The sequence below is a fragment of the Cavia porcellus genome, unplaced genomic scaffold, assembly GCF_034190915.1.
Source record: "Cavia porcellus strain 051 isolate PalLab524CR breed Dunkin Hartley unplaced genomic scaffold, mCavPor4.1 scaffold_16, whole genome shotgun sequence".
Classification (NCBI taxonomy): Eukaryota; Metazoa; Chordata; class Mammalia; order Rodentia; family Caviidae; genus Cavia; species Cavia porcellus.
In genome coordinates this window covers 24,151,294-24,168,338 of record NW_026947499.1, presented here as the reverse complement: position 1 = coordinate 24,168,338, position 17,045 = coordinate 24,151,294, and the positions used below count along the sequence as shown (strand labels likewise).

The following is a 17,045-nucleotide window of genomic DNA, read 5'->3' as shown; positions in this document are numbered from 1 at the left end:
AAGCATTTTTATGGGAACAGATAAAGAATAAATGACAAATAGGCACAGCACATATAGAAGAGATGCTTTCTAGTGCTATCTAAATATTGCTACTGAATCAACAAACTATCCTGCCTGCACTTAAGGAAATTCTGTTCTTGAGCTTCTTAAAGAAGAATATGTTATTAAACCAAAAGTTGAAAATAGAGAAGGGTTGCACAAAAGAAAGTATCTCTTTAGGACTTTTTCAGACATACCTGTGAATGCTCCAAAGGCTCTATTGGTAATTGAATCTTATTACTCTGCATGCAAGAAACTCTTTAAAAGCTATGTTTGAAATATAATATGAAATGCACTAGGAGTCATGGGTGTTACCCAACTAATGCTGTTCATGTCGCACAGATAATCTTGCGACTAATCACAGATAGTCTACCTGATTGTTATATTTTTGCTTAAGCAGTTGGCTTTGGAATCAAATACTCAAACTCAGCCAGTTAGCATACACCTAAAAAATGTATCTTGAATGTTCCTTTGTTGGATAAATATGTTGTTTTATATATTTCATATACATTATTTATCTGTTAGGAACTGTCCTCTAATAACATACTTGCTTTTGAACCCACTAATTTTGTATAAACCATTGAGAATTCCCAGGCCTCACTGGTTGTCTTGAGATTGCATACATTATTGAACATGATTTCACTAACTCGCTGCAATAAAATTGTAGTTCTGCAACTTGTAATAAAACCCTGGTTTATTTGAACAGTAGACAAAAAATGGAGCAAAACCATTAAACCATCAAGCCAACTTGTCATTTGAGACTTCGTATACCATCTTCTCTTGTTTCATATGTTCCCAGACTTGATAGAGGGAGGATACTTTGCTTCAATGGGAAGCATGCCCAAGCAACATTTCTAGACAAGCTGCATTTTCCAAGTATTTTTTCTTATAACCAAACCATAACGAATTCATCTCCAAGATAAAGAAGTTGTTTATGTGCTTTGGATTTGTATGTTGCTATTTCCTTTACTTTAGAACAGGCCCTTTCAAATTTTTACATGTATAAGCAAACCAGGTATTTGATAAGAAGCTTTATTTATTTTCTCAGAGTTTCACTACTTTATATAGTCAGTGTCTTAGTATAAGCTAGAGGGAATTTGTGGTCTCTATGATCAGAAAATCAACTGCTTTTTAAAACTAGGGCAACTCATTCAGAACCCCTCTTGTCTCTCAGAAGCTATACCCCATTCCCTTTCTCCAATAAATTTTCCTACTCTTAAAAAAAATAAAACTAGGGGGCTGGGGATTTAGCTCAGCGGCATAAGCACCTGCCTTGCAAGCAGGCAGTTGTGAGTTCGATCCCTGGTACCGATAAAAATGAAAAAGACAAAAATAAAATAAAACTAGTGGACAAAATAGTGTTTAAGCTACCAATTTTTAGAACAAATCATGTTACATTATACTTAAATGCTTTACTGGCATTCCTGTTTTGTAGTAATATTACATCAATAATTATAATGACGTGAACGTACTATAAAAGAAATAAGAAATAGTATTGGAGCCTATGCTAGATATTCTGATAAGCCTTACCTTAAAATACATTGTATTCCATTTTCCTTCCAAAAGAAGAACAGAGAACATGAAAAAATCTTTCTTCCCATCTGGTGACTGGAAAAATATAAATTGCCCTCTATGTGTTTCTTGGACTTCTGGACTTCCAGAGGTTGCCTGACTCATTATAATATATCCAGTTGTTACTTAGCTAAGTAAAAGTAAGTCCTAAAGTCTACCAAAGCTGAGCCCAATGGAGATGATGTTTAGTGATAACTCACTAATCAACTTCACTTTTATCACTAACATACTTCTGTACATTAGAATGATCATGGGTTTTCTTAATTCATTAATCTGAACATACAGGAAAGACAGGATATATGTCTCTGCTAAATAAAATGGGGACTTAAATTATGTTTGTCTTTAAAGCAATCATAAGAGATCTGGATCTCTTCTGACCCTTAAATGCTCCTTGTCAGCCCCACACCTTGACAGCCCTTCTCTTAAGAGTTGAATATGCTGAATTCACTAGAAAGAGCCAAGAAAGTGTTCCAGAACTGGCTGCCTTCAGGGGACCTCAGCTCCTGAAACTTGGAATACCAGAATCTGATACTGGCAGCAGGGTCTTGGTACAGGGCCAAACCAACCCACAGAAAGGCAGGTTTAGATCCGTTAGGAGCTTGAGGGATTAATGCTTGGTCTACCTGTCTTATATATGTCTTGTGCAGATGTCAAAGTCTCTGCTAAATTGTGTGTTTCTCTGGTAATTCTCACAGATGCAAAGAATGAATTTTGTGTACAGTCAGCAAAGTTCTGAAAGTTCCAGGAAGAAGAGGAAGGTCAGCGAACCAGTGAAAAGCTTCATCTCTAACAGAAAATGAAAGTTAGATGCTTTGTCCATTCTAAAATAATTGTACTTTGCAAAAATATGCAAGTATCTAAGCAGGAAAGTAAATTTTTATAACCAAAACCTTTTTCTAATTTGTTTCTAGATTTTTTAGTCAATCTACTGAGTGTTAAATTACTGAGCAGGGCTTAGATTCAATTTGCCCCAAGGAATAAAGATGGCCAGAGCAACTGTGGGATAGCATTACTTCAAGTCTGAGTTAGCAATGAGACACGCTTTATGTTTTATAAAAGAACCACAACACCTATAAGCTGTTATTCTCATAATAAAAGTCTAAAAGTACTTAGACTACTATAAAATATTTTAACTTGCTGTAACTTGTATCCTGGAATCTCTCTATAGCTTTATTAAAATTCCCACAGAGTTGCATAGGGTACTTGTGGAGGTGCTTAGTTAGGTATGATTTATGTGTTAACTTTAGTCACGAGGTAGATTAGCTAAGTGTGGGAGCAACATGTGCCCTATAATGTATCAGCTAAGTTCAGGGCCAATACATCCTCTCCTTGTAGAGTTCCTCAACTCGAGCCCCAGGCCATGTCCTGTTGGGCAACCCTAAAGCGGGGTTTAGGAACCTGATACCTTTTTAAATCCTATGTTGAACATTTCCCAATAAATCTTCAGTGTATTAGTTTACAACCTGTAGATGGTGTTATTCATCTCCTCATCCTGGAATTGTTTTATAGACTTAATGATTAGTATGAGTGAATAATGACTTAAGTATTATTTTTATTTATATAACATGGAATTTAAAACTTTGAATAGAATCAATAAGTTAAATGTAAGTGTATGTGCTTTATGATTAAATAAAACAAAAACACAAGTTTTTTTTTCTCATCTTTTTTACACAGGGTAGTTTCTTCACTTAGATCAGTGTTTCTTCAAATGTAAAATGTGGTGAGGCTATCAGTACCTGGAATGCTGTTAAGATGTGGATTATTGGGTCTGCCTCATTTCTACCAAATCAAACTCTCGGAGTTAGGCTCTGTGAAAAATTCAGGATTTTATAGCATACCAAAAATTGAGAACATCTGACCTCTGGCCCAGACTATGGAGAATCTCTAAGCCAGATGTGCATGTTAGCCAGCATGTTACAGTATGAGAGAGGAAAATCCAAGGGAGCCCTTCTGTCTAACACCATCCCTTGCTGGACTTACCCATTTTTGACTGTACAGGGCAGCCTACCAGCTGGCACCTTGAACTGGATTGAAGCATCAGCTCCTGCCAGGGGTAGCATTTTCCCTGCCCAGCATATTAAGTGGATTCATGTAAGCCTGCTCTGCCACTAAAAGGAAAAGAAGTGGAAAGGTATTGAGTTTATTATATCCTTGATAAAACTGTAGCCTGAGTCACCATAATTTCTTTTAAAAGAATCACATAAAGAGATTAGCTGTCTAGTAAAGGGATTAGATTTATTTTGTGTCTCTCAGAGGGCAGATCTAAAACCAAATTGGTGAAAGCTACAGGAGGTCAATTTGGCTACGTCTAAGGAGATACTTTTTCCTTTTTTCTTTTTATTTTAGAGAGAGGGAAAAAATTTCAAAACAGGATAATAGGAGGGTAACAATGGTTGATACATTGAGTATTGTTATCTTTAAATTAGCTACCCAGAGTATATGATATTGGCATTTAATTGTCCAAACAATGTTAGCACAAACGAGATGTTTAACTCCACAGATTCTCAGAATTTTGAAATAGGCTACTTTATGAGGTAGTGAGCTTGCCTATATTACAAACATTTGAACACAAAGGTGCTTTACAAAGATTCTAGGAGTTTTTGACTCACAAAAACAAATTGGTTTACAGAATTATTAGTTAATCTGGATTGCAGAAAGAGCCATTTTGGATTCTTTGTTGTTGATTTTTGGTTTTTCTGAGACAAGGTCTTGTTTTGTCACACTGACTGACCTTGAACTTGGGATCCTCCTGCCTCAGCTGCTGAAGGCTGGAACTATAAGCATGTGCCACCACACTTGGCCCATTTTGTTAGTAAATGGTGAATGTAGCTCTCAATTTATAGTTGTCATAAATTTAGCTAAGGTTGACAGATCCTTACAGTTTAGAATCAAAATCTGTCTAGAAAATTTCTGTAGTGGTTTTATTATCTTTTTAAATACCACTTACCCCAGTGAAATAGTTTTATCACTGCCAGAAGGTGGAATGTGTATTTCTGACACAGATGTGTATGAGGCAGCTGAAAGAAGTTGTTGGGCCTATGCCCTTGGCTGGGCACACAGGGAAGGATACTTTTATCAGGAAGATCTAAGAAACATGAAAACTCCTGATTTTATACAGCATAGCTCATATATGCAACCAACTATTAAGATTGGAGAGTATTCAGTTCCAATTATTGAATGATTTATTGGAAGGAAAGAAATCTTTAGTGTAATCATTTCTGTCTCTGTCTGTAACAGAATGAGTAAACACAACTGCATCAAGGAGCTGGAACTTTAGAGAAAAGAAAGAAAACCTAGCCCCTGAGCTGGGAAGAGACTAGCCCTTCCCTCACCCTGACTGTGCTTGCCTCTTCAGCATAATTACAAAGATTAGATGACGATAGTTTGGAAACCAGGACCCTGTTAAATTAAAAAGTTATGCGGGGAAGTTTGAATTTGGCTGTTCGTGGTTTTTCTGTCTTTACAGAAAGTTGGTCTAGCTGAAAAGAAATGGGCTAGGCTTGTGATTGCCGCCAGCCTTTGAAGCCCGGCATCAAAACCACACCTTCATTTCCCTTCTTATAGGTCCCTCAGGTGTCTGGGTTCTTTGAATCTCCAGCTCACTTCTGCCAGAAAGAGGGTGTAAATACTGATCAGTGTCAAAATTGCATTCATATAAGTACACAGTTGTGTATGTTTCTAAAATTCCACTTGCCATAAGAGCCAACTTTCAAAGTAAATTTAAGTTATCGATATATAGTCTCAGACCCAACAGTATTGGAATTTTAGGGATTTCCACAGATCCTTACAGTAATCCTTACAACTAATTCTCAGTTGTAATCAACATCCTCTAGAAGGGAATCCCAAATAATAAATGAAACTTAACAAACTGGGCTTATAAGAGTTAAGGATAGGTCCTCTACACTGTGAGTTAAGATTCTATATGAGTAAGAAAATGTCTAAATATATCCTCTTACAATCTATTAGGGTTTTTTTTGAGATAATATTTTAAGTATGGTTTGTGTACTGAGGGGCTAGTTGAGAGTTGACATGTAATTTTCAGTTTCTGTGTAGAACAAGGTTTTCACTGAGTGCACTATTATTTTGGTGAAAAATAAAAGTAAAATTTTATTAATGGGCTTTTTGGATACACAATGATAAAGTCAAGTTCCTATTCAGAAATGGCCAGAGTTGAGGGTCTAAAGAGCTAATTCTGCTCCCATAATGTCCGCTTGGGTGCACTGCATCTCTACAAATAGGGTTTCACATTCTGCAAGGGTCAAATTGTTGAGACATACTCTTCTAGGAGGAAGTGGTAGCTCACAGATACTCTTGGCTGACTCAGTAGGGTGGGAGTAAACTGGTCCCGGCCTCCTGCTGAAAGCTGCACCTAAGATTTGCTCAATAGGGAATCCTGGAATAAGGTTTGGCCAGCTATTCTGAAAACAGGTTGATTTATTCACAGTCAGTTTTTATGTATTATAATTCCATTTTGTTATGTCTGAGCCTACAATAAAGTCTCACTAAACATTTTAGTCTGGTCTTGAGCCAAGTATGGTAGTATGCACTTGTAATATCCAGCAGTCAGGAGGCTGAGGCAGAAAGATTGCTGTAAGTTTGAGGCCAGCCTGGGCTATCTAGTAAACGTAGGGCCAACCTGAACCACATAGTAGGACCCTGTCTCAAAGCAAAAACAAAACACACATACACACACACACACACAACCAGTTTAGTCTGGTCTTAACTGTGGTATGGGGTTCTGCAGTACTAGAGCGGTGAGGCAAGCTGTCTGAGACATCAGGAAACATCGGGGAGGCACTTATGGAGCGTGTAAGCATTCCCTGGGATCTCAAATATTTAGAAGCAAAAACCTAGTGTAAGAGTTGCTTTAGGGAGTAGTCTGACTCTTTCAACACTTTTGAAGGTTAAAGAAGTCTAGGGCTTCTCAGTTTGATTAGCATAATTACTAATTGACTTTAGAATAGAAAGCAAGTTTAATTTCCCATCTTCCTTTTAGCAAAGTGGTTAAAGAAAAGCCTGAGCTGCTGGGTTCAGAATATGACTGCCATTTTCTAGACTAAGTTATTTCATCTCTCTGGCCCTCGGTTTACTCAATCTGTAAAATGTGGCTAATAATGGTACATACCTTGTGAGGATTAAGCAATATGACTCAAGCAAACTACCCAGCTTGTGTATAGTCAGTGCTCCACAGATGTTCATCATTATTGCTATTTTTAAACTCTTAGCATGTCCTCTTCCGTAGTCTCCAGGAGCTTAGGATTCCTATGCTGCTTTTTGTCTACTCAGAACTCCTACATCAACATCCTCTCCAAGCCCAGGGCTGGCACTTGACCATGTTCCCAGTTGCCTTTGTTCTCAGCACCTCCCCACACCCTTCCCCAAATCGAAACTCCCTTTCCCTCAGGACAGATCGTAGAAGGGAAACATCAAATTATGCTTAACAAGCTGCCTTCCCACATTTGTGTTTTAAAACAGAAGTTTGTTAACAAGAAAAATGAACTCACCGAGAGACTACAATATGACAAGAGAATGAATAAAAAGGGAAGAAGAAAATTTGAAAGAATTTATAGCTGCCTTCAAATATATGAAAGGCTGACATGAGTTAGAAGAAACCATAGACACATTCTGTGTTGTTCAAAACAGTAGAACACAGAGCCCACAGAGGAAGTCAAGGAGAGGCAAATTTGACCTCAACATATTAAAGAATTTCTCCTACATCCTCTAGTAAAGAGCCTGGCACATGGAAGGCAACCAGCACAGTCCTGTTTTTATTAGCAATCAGAACTTCCATCTGGTTACTGCTTCTGGCTGCAATGAATTCCTTGTCACTGGATGTGTTCAAGCCTAGTGTTTAGAATTCCTATTGTCCTTTTGGAGAAGAATTGAACCAACCGACTAATGAACACTCTTTCAGCTATAAAGACACTTTTATTAATGGTAGAAGTTCAACAAAGAGATTTTGGAGCACTTTTTTCCAAAAGTGAAGAGGTTAAAACTGAGGTTCTGGAATTCAAACTGTGGTCATCCTACTGACTCTGTGCAAGTCATCTGCTCTCTCAGTACCTTAATTCCCTCACCTGTAAAATAAGGGTAATAGCAGCATCTGTCTCACAGTGTTATTGTGGGAGCTAAATGAGTTATTCTAGTACAGGTAAAGTGCTTAGAAGAATGTCTGGCACGTAGAAAGTTAATGCTTAGTATTATGAGGTATTATCTGATACCCTCATCTTTTCTAAGTTTTTTAAAGTCTTTTCAGCATGTACAGGGACATCCTCTGAAGCATAATTGACCCTGACCTAGATTTTTCCTAAATCAGACGCCAGCCTTGGCCACTGTGATTAACAGCACACTTTCACTCTCCCATAAGCAAGCTTTAAAACTAAATAAGCAAGCAGGGCCTGCGATAGGCAGTTTATGAAGGATCCTGCTGATGAAACAATCACAGCTGTGGATACCTTCACACTGCTATGTACCTGGCAAGTAGTAGATCCCCAGTAAATATTTGTTTAATGATAGATGAACTTGGCAGGGTTCTTATTATTTCCTACATTTTATTTATTTATTTTTGATTAGGTAATGCATTCACATGATTTAAAATGCAAAAGGAACAAAAGAATATATAGAGAAAAACATTTCTCCTCCTGCCCCCACCCATCCAGTTCCTTTCCCCATAGGTAACTAATATAACCACTTTCTCATATATCTTTCCAGAGCTATTTTAGGCATAAATAAGCAAACATGCTTGCTTACGCACATTCATTTCTGTCTTTTTAAACAAATGGTACTGCAAATTACTCTAGACACAGTTATTAAAGTGGCCCCAAACATGGGGGTGAGTGTGGTTATGCAAATGAGAAATTACAGAAGAAAGAGCTCAGAGGCTGAAAAATCAACCAGGGACTGTTATCTCAATTTCAGATGAGATAGCTAAGAGAGAGGGAAGTTAAATCACTTGCCCAAGGCCACACAACTGGTAAACAGCAGACTTTAAAATTTGAAACCAAAACAGTATGCTTCCTGAGACCATAAATGAAAATGGTAAGGAAGGTACTTGGTCTACACAAAGACTTCATTGCTATTCAGGAAGATTGACGGTCGAGAGGGATCTTTAGTAGGGTAATATAGAAAGAATTTTTGCCTAAGCTTCAAGTATGCCTAAAACAGCCGTAACCATTCTTTGTAAGTGTTATTAGGCAGAACTGACTTTATTCCCTTGCTTTTGCTGTGCACACCCACCAAACTGTTTTCTTCTAAGAAATTATAACATTTGGAACTATTTCTTTATGTTAAAGACCTAGTGTGGTCAGGGCATTACCAAGAATGACAACTATCTCTGCCTATCTATGGGTCCCAGAATATGCATGTCATTCTGAAACCACAAGGAATGTGGTTAAGTCCCCAGTCACATCTCTCAACAAAGATTTATCTGTTTTATTGTTCCCTCCAAAGAGCTTTTTCTTGGACTGAAATGTTAATTCAGAGTGATATCTACTAATGGGCTTTCCCTAAAAATAGCCTATTAAAGGAATTAATTACATTTCATGTTCAGAAATTTCCAAACATAATCCAATGGCACCCCAGCTATAACTGTATGAGATGGAAACCATTGAACTAAATCATAATGCAGACAAGTACCTATCAAATGAAATGAAAGTTACCTAAGAAAACTACATATTTTACCAGAAACTGAACAGTGAAAATGTTGCTAATGGAACCAATTTTCACTCACTGATTGAAGTTTTATTAAATATAAATACATAGATTACATTTTACTGAACATTTCAGGTTCTTTATTATATCACCTTTCATTTGAGGCCTAAATTTTCCAATAATTAATATTGCCAATTAACTTTGAGATACAATGTAAGGTTTTGTTTTAATTTTTAAATAAGGAAATAGTCCTCTCTAGTCAACAGAGAATCAAAGAAATGGATTTAGGATGCATTGAGCTGCATTCAAATTCTAGAAGATGATAGATCTTCTCTAGAAGTTTAGATTGTTTTCAATACAAAGCTACCTGGAAATAGATTAGGTCGCTTTTTACTCACTTATTCCTCTGCATGTTCCATTTCTCATACTGTAAAAATCTCCAGAAATGTAACAGCATAAAAGGATAATAACAGATTAAGTGTAGTACTAGGGATCATGCTGGTAACTGGCAAACCACTGATACACTGATTTCTTGGTAGATTGGGAGATGCTGCAATGCAGTATAACATGAACTATTTACCAGAGATTTGTCAGAGTATGGATTTTAGTCTTAATCTTGGTTTTCCTTTTATTTATTTAACTATCTGTTCCTTTCTTTCATTGGCTGCAAAATGTGGGTGGTGAGCCTCCCCTCTCATCCAAAGGTTTCACCAACCAGGTAGTGGAAGCAGTGCATTATGATGGTTTATTCTAACTAGATGCAGTGCCTATGATCTCTGTGTTTGGGCTCCAGGATACTTGCAGTGATGCCAAACCTTTTAGAACTTCCAGTGTTAACAGACTGCTGCAACATGTACGCCACTGGTTTAGAGAAAGGATAGAAGATCCACTGGGTGGGGGATACAGCCCTTCTTCAAACATTGGGGTTACTATTGAGCAAAAGGGAAATTTGTCTGAACTTAGTCTATGATTAACTGAAGCACCAGTCAGAATCAACTCTGCCTTCACGATGAGGCTCAAGAGGAAGTGGCTTTATTAATGAAATTCATTTACAATTATAATAGGAAACACTTATTAAAGTACTATATATATTTTTTTTTCAGAAAAAAAGAGCTATATATTCTTTAAGAGATTATGGTGATGACACATTGTGTAAAATAAGTTAGAAAAAGTTATAGAGGTTGCAAGATGTTGAAACGCCTTTCTGTATCTTGTTACTGCTTAAATTGTAAGTGCTTCTTAGAATGGATAGGCTAAATAAAATCTAACATAGGTCTAGCTAAAAGTCATTAGTCTAACAGTTCTGATGGAAACTGTTCAGCCAGTTCTGCAACCAAAGAGACAAACAGCTTAAAGCTGCCAAGTATCAGTATTATTGTAATAGACCCTTTATCAAAAACCTATAACTGAAATTTATAGGTAAGAATTTACAGTAAGCACCAACTACTTGGAAACTTGTCAGTTAAGGTTTCCCATTATAGAGGAACTTCTGCTGTAAGCTTTTTAACCCTCCAAAGCCAGAGAATTAAAAAAAAAACTTTCATAATTAGTTTCTAAGGAAATTATATAAAGGTCATGATACTAAGAGAAACTTTAATTGTTATTTCCAATAGGACATGATAATAATGCTCCTAAGGAAAAAAAACTTATTTCTTTCTTGTAGGGCAAAGTTATATAAAAATAACAATCAAGATCTATTTTTTCAATTTATTTCTAAAGGCAAGAGTTAACCAAATCACTTTAAAGTGACTTCATTTCCTGCTGCTCCCCTAACCTCTTCAAAATTGAGACTACAACAAATATTTGCATAGGTTTATTATTCACATTTAATCATGAATAATTCACTTTGTACAGACAGCTGGGTAAACAAGCTATTTGGAGTTTCTTTTTTCTAGATTTTTTTTCATTGGCTGAAAGGAAATGGTACTAGTAGTGATTTTATATGATTTTCAGTGCCATCATGGACTCTCTCCAGGGCAGGATTTCCTCACCATTGTGATTTTTTTTTGTTGTTCAGTTTATGCCTGTCAGTTCTTGGACTGCAACTTACCAACATAACATTTTGTATTACAGAATGAAAAATTATCTGTTATTTAGTTCTGTTAACATAAAGTATATGTTTCTCGTTTTTCATAATTAGAATTTTTTTAAATTGTGGATTTGCTTTCATGTAGAAATTCTCCTGATAAGAAAATATCCTTCCAAGTTCACTCTGCCTTGTCATTATATCCTTTATCTTTTGCTGTCAGTCATTAACAGTTCCACAATTATTTGAATATTTACCACAAAGTCGGTTTTCATTTCCCTCTGCTCCTTCTAGGCATATATGAGGGAGTGAAGCACGCATTACCTAACCCAGGTTTACCCAAGGCATTTCAACTTCTGGGTGAGGGGGCAGAATTTACCAAAGGTCAAGGATCCTTCCAGGTCCTTTGAACGTCATTAACCAATTTGTGATAGTATGTAAAATGGTTTAGGAGAGAATTAGCCTTTCCATAACTCATCTAGGCCCAAATGAGGAGGGGTGATAGTATATCCTTGGGAAATCTCTGCTCTTTGTCATGCCTGGCAAATAACAAAGAATTGTAGCCACCGACCAAAGGTCGTGCATCCACCCTAAACTGTGTTAGTTGAAGCAAACATAGGTACAGGGCTATATCTATCCATTTAGCAACACATATCACAAAAATATGAATGCCATAGAAAATGTGGGAAGAAACATGACAGAGAAAATTAAACATAATTTGACTAAGTTAAAAACTAACGTTTTCTTTATTTAATAAGCACTTAATGCTTACTATATGCTGGATGTGTCTTAAATGCTAGACATATTAACTCTTTAATTCTCTTAATAACTCTTTGAGATAGTTACAATCTTTATCTTCACTTTACAGATGAAACTGAGGCCCAAAGAAACTGAATTATTTGCTTAATGTCACCATAAGAAGTGGAAAATCCAGGATGTGAACCAGGTAGTCTGGCTTCAAAGTCTGTGCTTTAACCATGTAGAAATTTTGGAAAAATAAGAAAAGCATAAAGAAGAAAGAATTGCCAAGTGTAATGGCACATGCTTGTAACCCATTCAATTGGAAGGCTCAGGTAGGAAGATCGCCAAGTGCAAGGCCAGCTTGGGCAACTGGGTGAGAGCCTGTTTCAAAATAAAAAATAATGGGGAGGTGGTGGCTCAATAGTAGAGCATCCTTGGGTTCAAGCCCAGTACTCTCTAGAGAAGAATATCCATAGTCCACATGACACATTTTAGCATATTTCCTATGTGTGTATATAAGCATTTAATGTAGTGAACTGTATCTCCATCAATTTCCTGACTTTTTTCAGTTATATACCTCCTGAACATTCTTCCATGCAAAGAGATTAATTTGATTGAATGTTCAAACCATTTTCTCAATCTACGTTCTAAATACTAGTCTAGTCAAGTTTGGAAACACTTATGGTTGGTGTGGTGAAATAGGGGGCTGCTGATTTAGCAGATGCCTATTTTCCCCCAAACTCAAAGAGTTGCCCTGAAAATGGACCACATGTAATTTATTTTAAGCAGTCTGAAAAAAGTGTGTTAACCTTAAAATATAGTGTGACATTTTCCTTTAATACCTTTTACATTCTGTCCACTTCACAGTGTCAGTTTTCTTAGGGATGCGATGGGGGTGATGAGTTTTGGTGTGAAGAAAAAATGTATGCTGGTCAACAGGAAACCCAAAGTCCTTGATACTGCACTATGGCCTCTAATTGTACCTTGTCATAATTGTGTTTTCTTTCTTTGATAGGTGTTGTCAAACAACCAATCAAATAAATAAAATGTTTGGGAAAACATTTGCCTAATTTAACAAAACTATTATTTTATGCCCAAGACATTCAAGAGCAGAGTCTAAAGCCAAGACAGTAGTGAACATGACCATGGCCAGTTATTGGCTAAATCACATGTCATCCTGTCAACAGCCAGAGAGGTAAACAGCTCAAGTAAGCACTGACCTAATCTGAAAAGCTCCTGTAGCACAAGGAAATTGGCTTGAAAAGACTTTCTCGTTTTTCCTCCTTGTTAATTGAATTCTAGTTCTAAAGAAAGAGGCAGAAACACAAAACAATATTCAAAAGAGAAGTCAAAGAATGACATCCAACTCTGAGAAAAACCCTCCAGTTTCATGAAATCACTAGAAGATGTGGCTACCCTGACCCTTCTCTGTCCCTGAGCCATTTTACCATTTTTCTGTAAGGAAGTAGAGAGGGATAAGAGCTAACTTCAAAGGGTCCTCTCTGGGAATTAGATATGCATAATAAATTTCACATGCATATAAATTTCTACAATAAGTACCTGTAGGGTGTGCATGAAAATTACTCTTTCCAGCTTCTTGTCCAATGTTCTAACTTGAATTGCGCTGCCAGAGAATCAGGTGCATTTCAATTGCTAAGTCAAACTTGGAATTTTGGAAACCAAAACTTTCTGCTTGAGTTCCCAAATCCCTCTTCTACTTTCCCTTTAAAGCACATCCCCACCCTTACTTCCCTCACACCCTGGTCCTAGCAACCCCAGGAACCCTTGAAGGTAGAACCCCTGTGACTTGAACCTAGACCTCTTGAATCACTTGAGATTTAAAATGCCATTCAGGCTGCCGAATGAATAAAATAAAATTTTTCTTAGTCTAAAACCAAGGTCAAATCTCTGTGTTTCAAGTGTTTTTGTAAACTAATTCAATTCTGAGTTTTCTTTCTAATCTTAAAGGCATGAGAAGCCATTGGGACAGAGAACTAGTTAGCAGTTCCAACCAACAGCCTGTTAGCTGTTGAAGGGGACCACTTTATTCAGCAGGCTTCAGATTTCAAAGAGATTCTTCCAGAAGAAGAAAAGCAGTGAGTGCCAGGACATTCTTTCTGCAAGAAAGACTTAAGTATCAATAACACCAATATATCAATATAATATATAGCCATATATCACATGGCGGCATTTTGTTCAACAACAGGTTGTAGTGTGAGACAGTGGTCGCATAAGATTGTATTCCCTGATTTGTTATGGCCATCTTAGTTTGCACAAGCACACATTAGTGTAAGTATGAAATTATTTAACAACACATTTTCCCAACAGTATTCCTATCTTTTTAGTGACTCAAAATTGTAGAACTCTCTCTGGACTGTAAATGGGCTAGCTACCTGCCCTGGCATAGTTTATGGAGGAGCTGAGTCTAAGTACTGTGGCACATACCCTGTGCTGTGGATCTCCCCTCACTCTGGACTTCCTCCTCCACTCCTTGTCCAGATCTATTTAGCCTTTTTAAAGTGAAGAAAAGGCTTTCTTTAATACTAATGGCCAGTTAAATGTGCCTGCTAAGTACTCAGTGTTTGCTTTTCCAGTTCCTCTACTCTATGCCTAGGAGGCATTCCCTGAGCTCCCTGCTGACTTCTTTCCACACCCTCTCACCATGTATCTCCCATTCCCCACCAGGGTTGCTATCCTGGAAAACCACTTCTGATTTGAACTTAGATCTTTTCTTCCACAAACTCACTTGCCCTGCATCTCATCTCTCCAAGTCCTACTAGAGGGCCAATTTGTAGTACTCAGTGACATATTTTAAAATCTGAAGGCTTTCAGGATTATTTAATAGGTTGGGTGAATAATCTATCACCTCCTAAGTGTTACCTATAAAATGGAGTCATAATTTTTTACAAATGAGGGCAAGTGAAATCATTTGGAATACTATATACGTGAACCAACTTCCTTTTCTCTACTAAAGCAGATTTTAGGGTAGACCTCTCTTGCCCAGAGTATGACACGAACCTCCTCCAGACCATGCTCCCTGCCTCTAGATATGGTTAGCACATTGTCTCCATTCTGACCAAGGAGATGGAATATAAGCATGACCACATTCATCTCCTGCTTAAAACCTCCAGCAGCTCCCGGGTTTCGAGAATCAAGTCCTGAAGTTTTGATGCTACATGCTGTGGCCCTTACTCTACTCACCATTCCCCCTGTGCCAAGCTCCTGCTTGTACCATTCTGTCTTCCACTTCTATGGCTTTCAGCAAGCTTTTCCCTCATCCTATAGTGTTCAGTGGACTTTCCAGCTTCATACTTCAGATTGCAGCTTAAGCATCATTTCCTCTAGCAAGCCTTCATGGCTTGGATCACATGCTTTCCACTGTGCCCTCTCCTGTCCTCGTCCTATACCCAGTAATTGCTGGTCTGCCTACTGTTCTTATCATGGATACCAAAGTAATCTGTGACAGGGTGGCATAGAGGGAGCCCTAACCCCCTTACTGACGCAGAGAAAGCGAGGAAGATGGAGTGAATGAATATTTCTGGCACTTTCTTGGAACATAGAAAGTGCTTAATTATCTTTTAAGTATGTTAATATTATTTGAAAATATTTGTGTTTTGGGGTAGGGATTGGGGATTTAGCTCAGCGGCAAAAGTGTCTGCCTTGCAAGTATGTGATCGTGAGTTCGATCCCTGCTACAGATAAAAAAGAAAAGACAAAAAAAATTTGTGTTTCAAAATCACTACCCTTTTTGTTACATTTCAAAAATCCCTCCAGTCCTCAATGCCTTATTCCAAATGAAAGTAACTAAAGGTCTAATCAAGAAATACTGTATCTTTGAATCCAAAGGATAAAGGGAAGACTCAGATAATAACAATAATATTGTAAAACAAATCAACATTAATACTTCTATGGCAGATATGCAGCTACCTCATTTGACTCATTAACTACTATGAACTGGAGTGGACTCATATTTTACAGAGTATATCAGTTACTACTCTACAATTACAAGGCAGAGAAGCCATCATAGGTGAAAGAAGAGATGTGAGACTTTATTACAACTGCACAGCAGTATCTCTTGGAACCCAATAAGGTATCTGGTCTTTGACAGGGACTGAAGCTAGAAACTGCAAAGCCTTTGGAAATTGAAGATTTGTAGAGTTTGTTTCTGTTCTCTCCACACATATAATTCTTCTTTTTTTTTTTTTTTTTTGTAATTGCTCCTTCTGATATGCAGTCCTTTGACCAAAGATGGCAGTGTTACTGTGTAATGAGCAGGTATAGTACAGGCTCTTGTGTATGATGAGCAAAGAAATACCAAATGTATACTCAGTAGCATGTGGTAAGCAGCTACATTTATTGAGGACCATGGAAGCTGTGCTCAGGGCAAATCTGTTCCAATAAAAGATATGGCATACTCAGAAATATGGTGCCAGGGAACAAAAAAGTAAGAGCACTGCACACAGATCACAGCACATGGAAACAGCAACAGCAGCCTCTGGGAAATCAGGGTTTCAGAATTTAAAGGATATGCACCTCAGCCTAGGTGATTCTCACTGAGTTTCTAGGTGTGATTGACAGGAGTAACTGACAGTATGCTGAGTCAGTTTAGGAGCTCTCGACACACATGCTTGTCCCAGAATTTACTCTGATCTTAATTATATTCATGAGATGCAGTACATATTTATGAACCCATAATGAGATGAGTAGGATGAGGGTGACTGTGTCAAGCTTGGAGATCCAATATTCATGTGCTCTTGAATGAGAGATCTCCTGAGTTTTTGTTATTGTATTTTCTACTACTCTTAGGACAGTGGGAGGAAGAATGGCCATAAGATACTGTTTAGAATTAAATGAATGGGAGTGACTTCCTGAGCTCCCCTGTTTCTAACTGTACTATACCCCATTAGAACCTTGGTTCCTGAAAATCTTTGAGGGGTTTTGAAGTAGGGAGCTTCATCTTCTATGGCAACTTCCAGCTGAAAGGGGGCATTAGCCTTACCTATGCAAGAGTCAAAGG

At 37.5% G+C, this 17,045-nt stretch overlaps 1 protein-coding gene across 3 annotated transcripts in view; it reads left to right on the top strand.

The window, feature by feature from the left end:
- Window positions 1-13,089, top strand: part of Hormad2 (HORMA domain containing 2) — a 135,508-nt gene extending 122,419 nt beyond the window's left edge. For all 3 annotated transcript variants that reach the window (XM_063225966.1, XM_063225967.1, XM_013141643.3), the window contains one exon: window positions 12,156-13,089. Coding sequence is in view for 1 of the 3 variants with exons in the window: in XM_063225967.1 (XP_063082037.1) it covers window positions 12,156-12,194 (39 nt within the window). In the remaining 2 variants the exon portion in view is untranslated. The remainder of the gene's footprint in view (window positions 1-12,155) is intronic.
- Window positions 13,090-17,045: the final 3,956 nt, after the last annotated feature.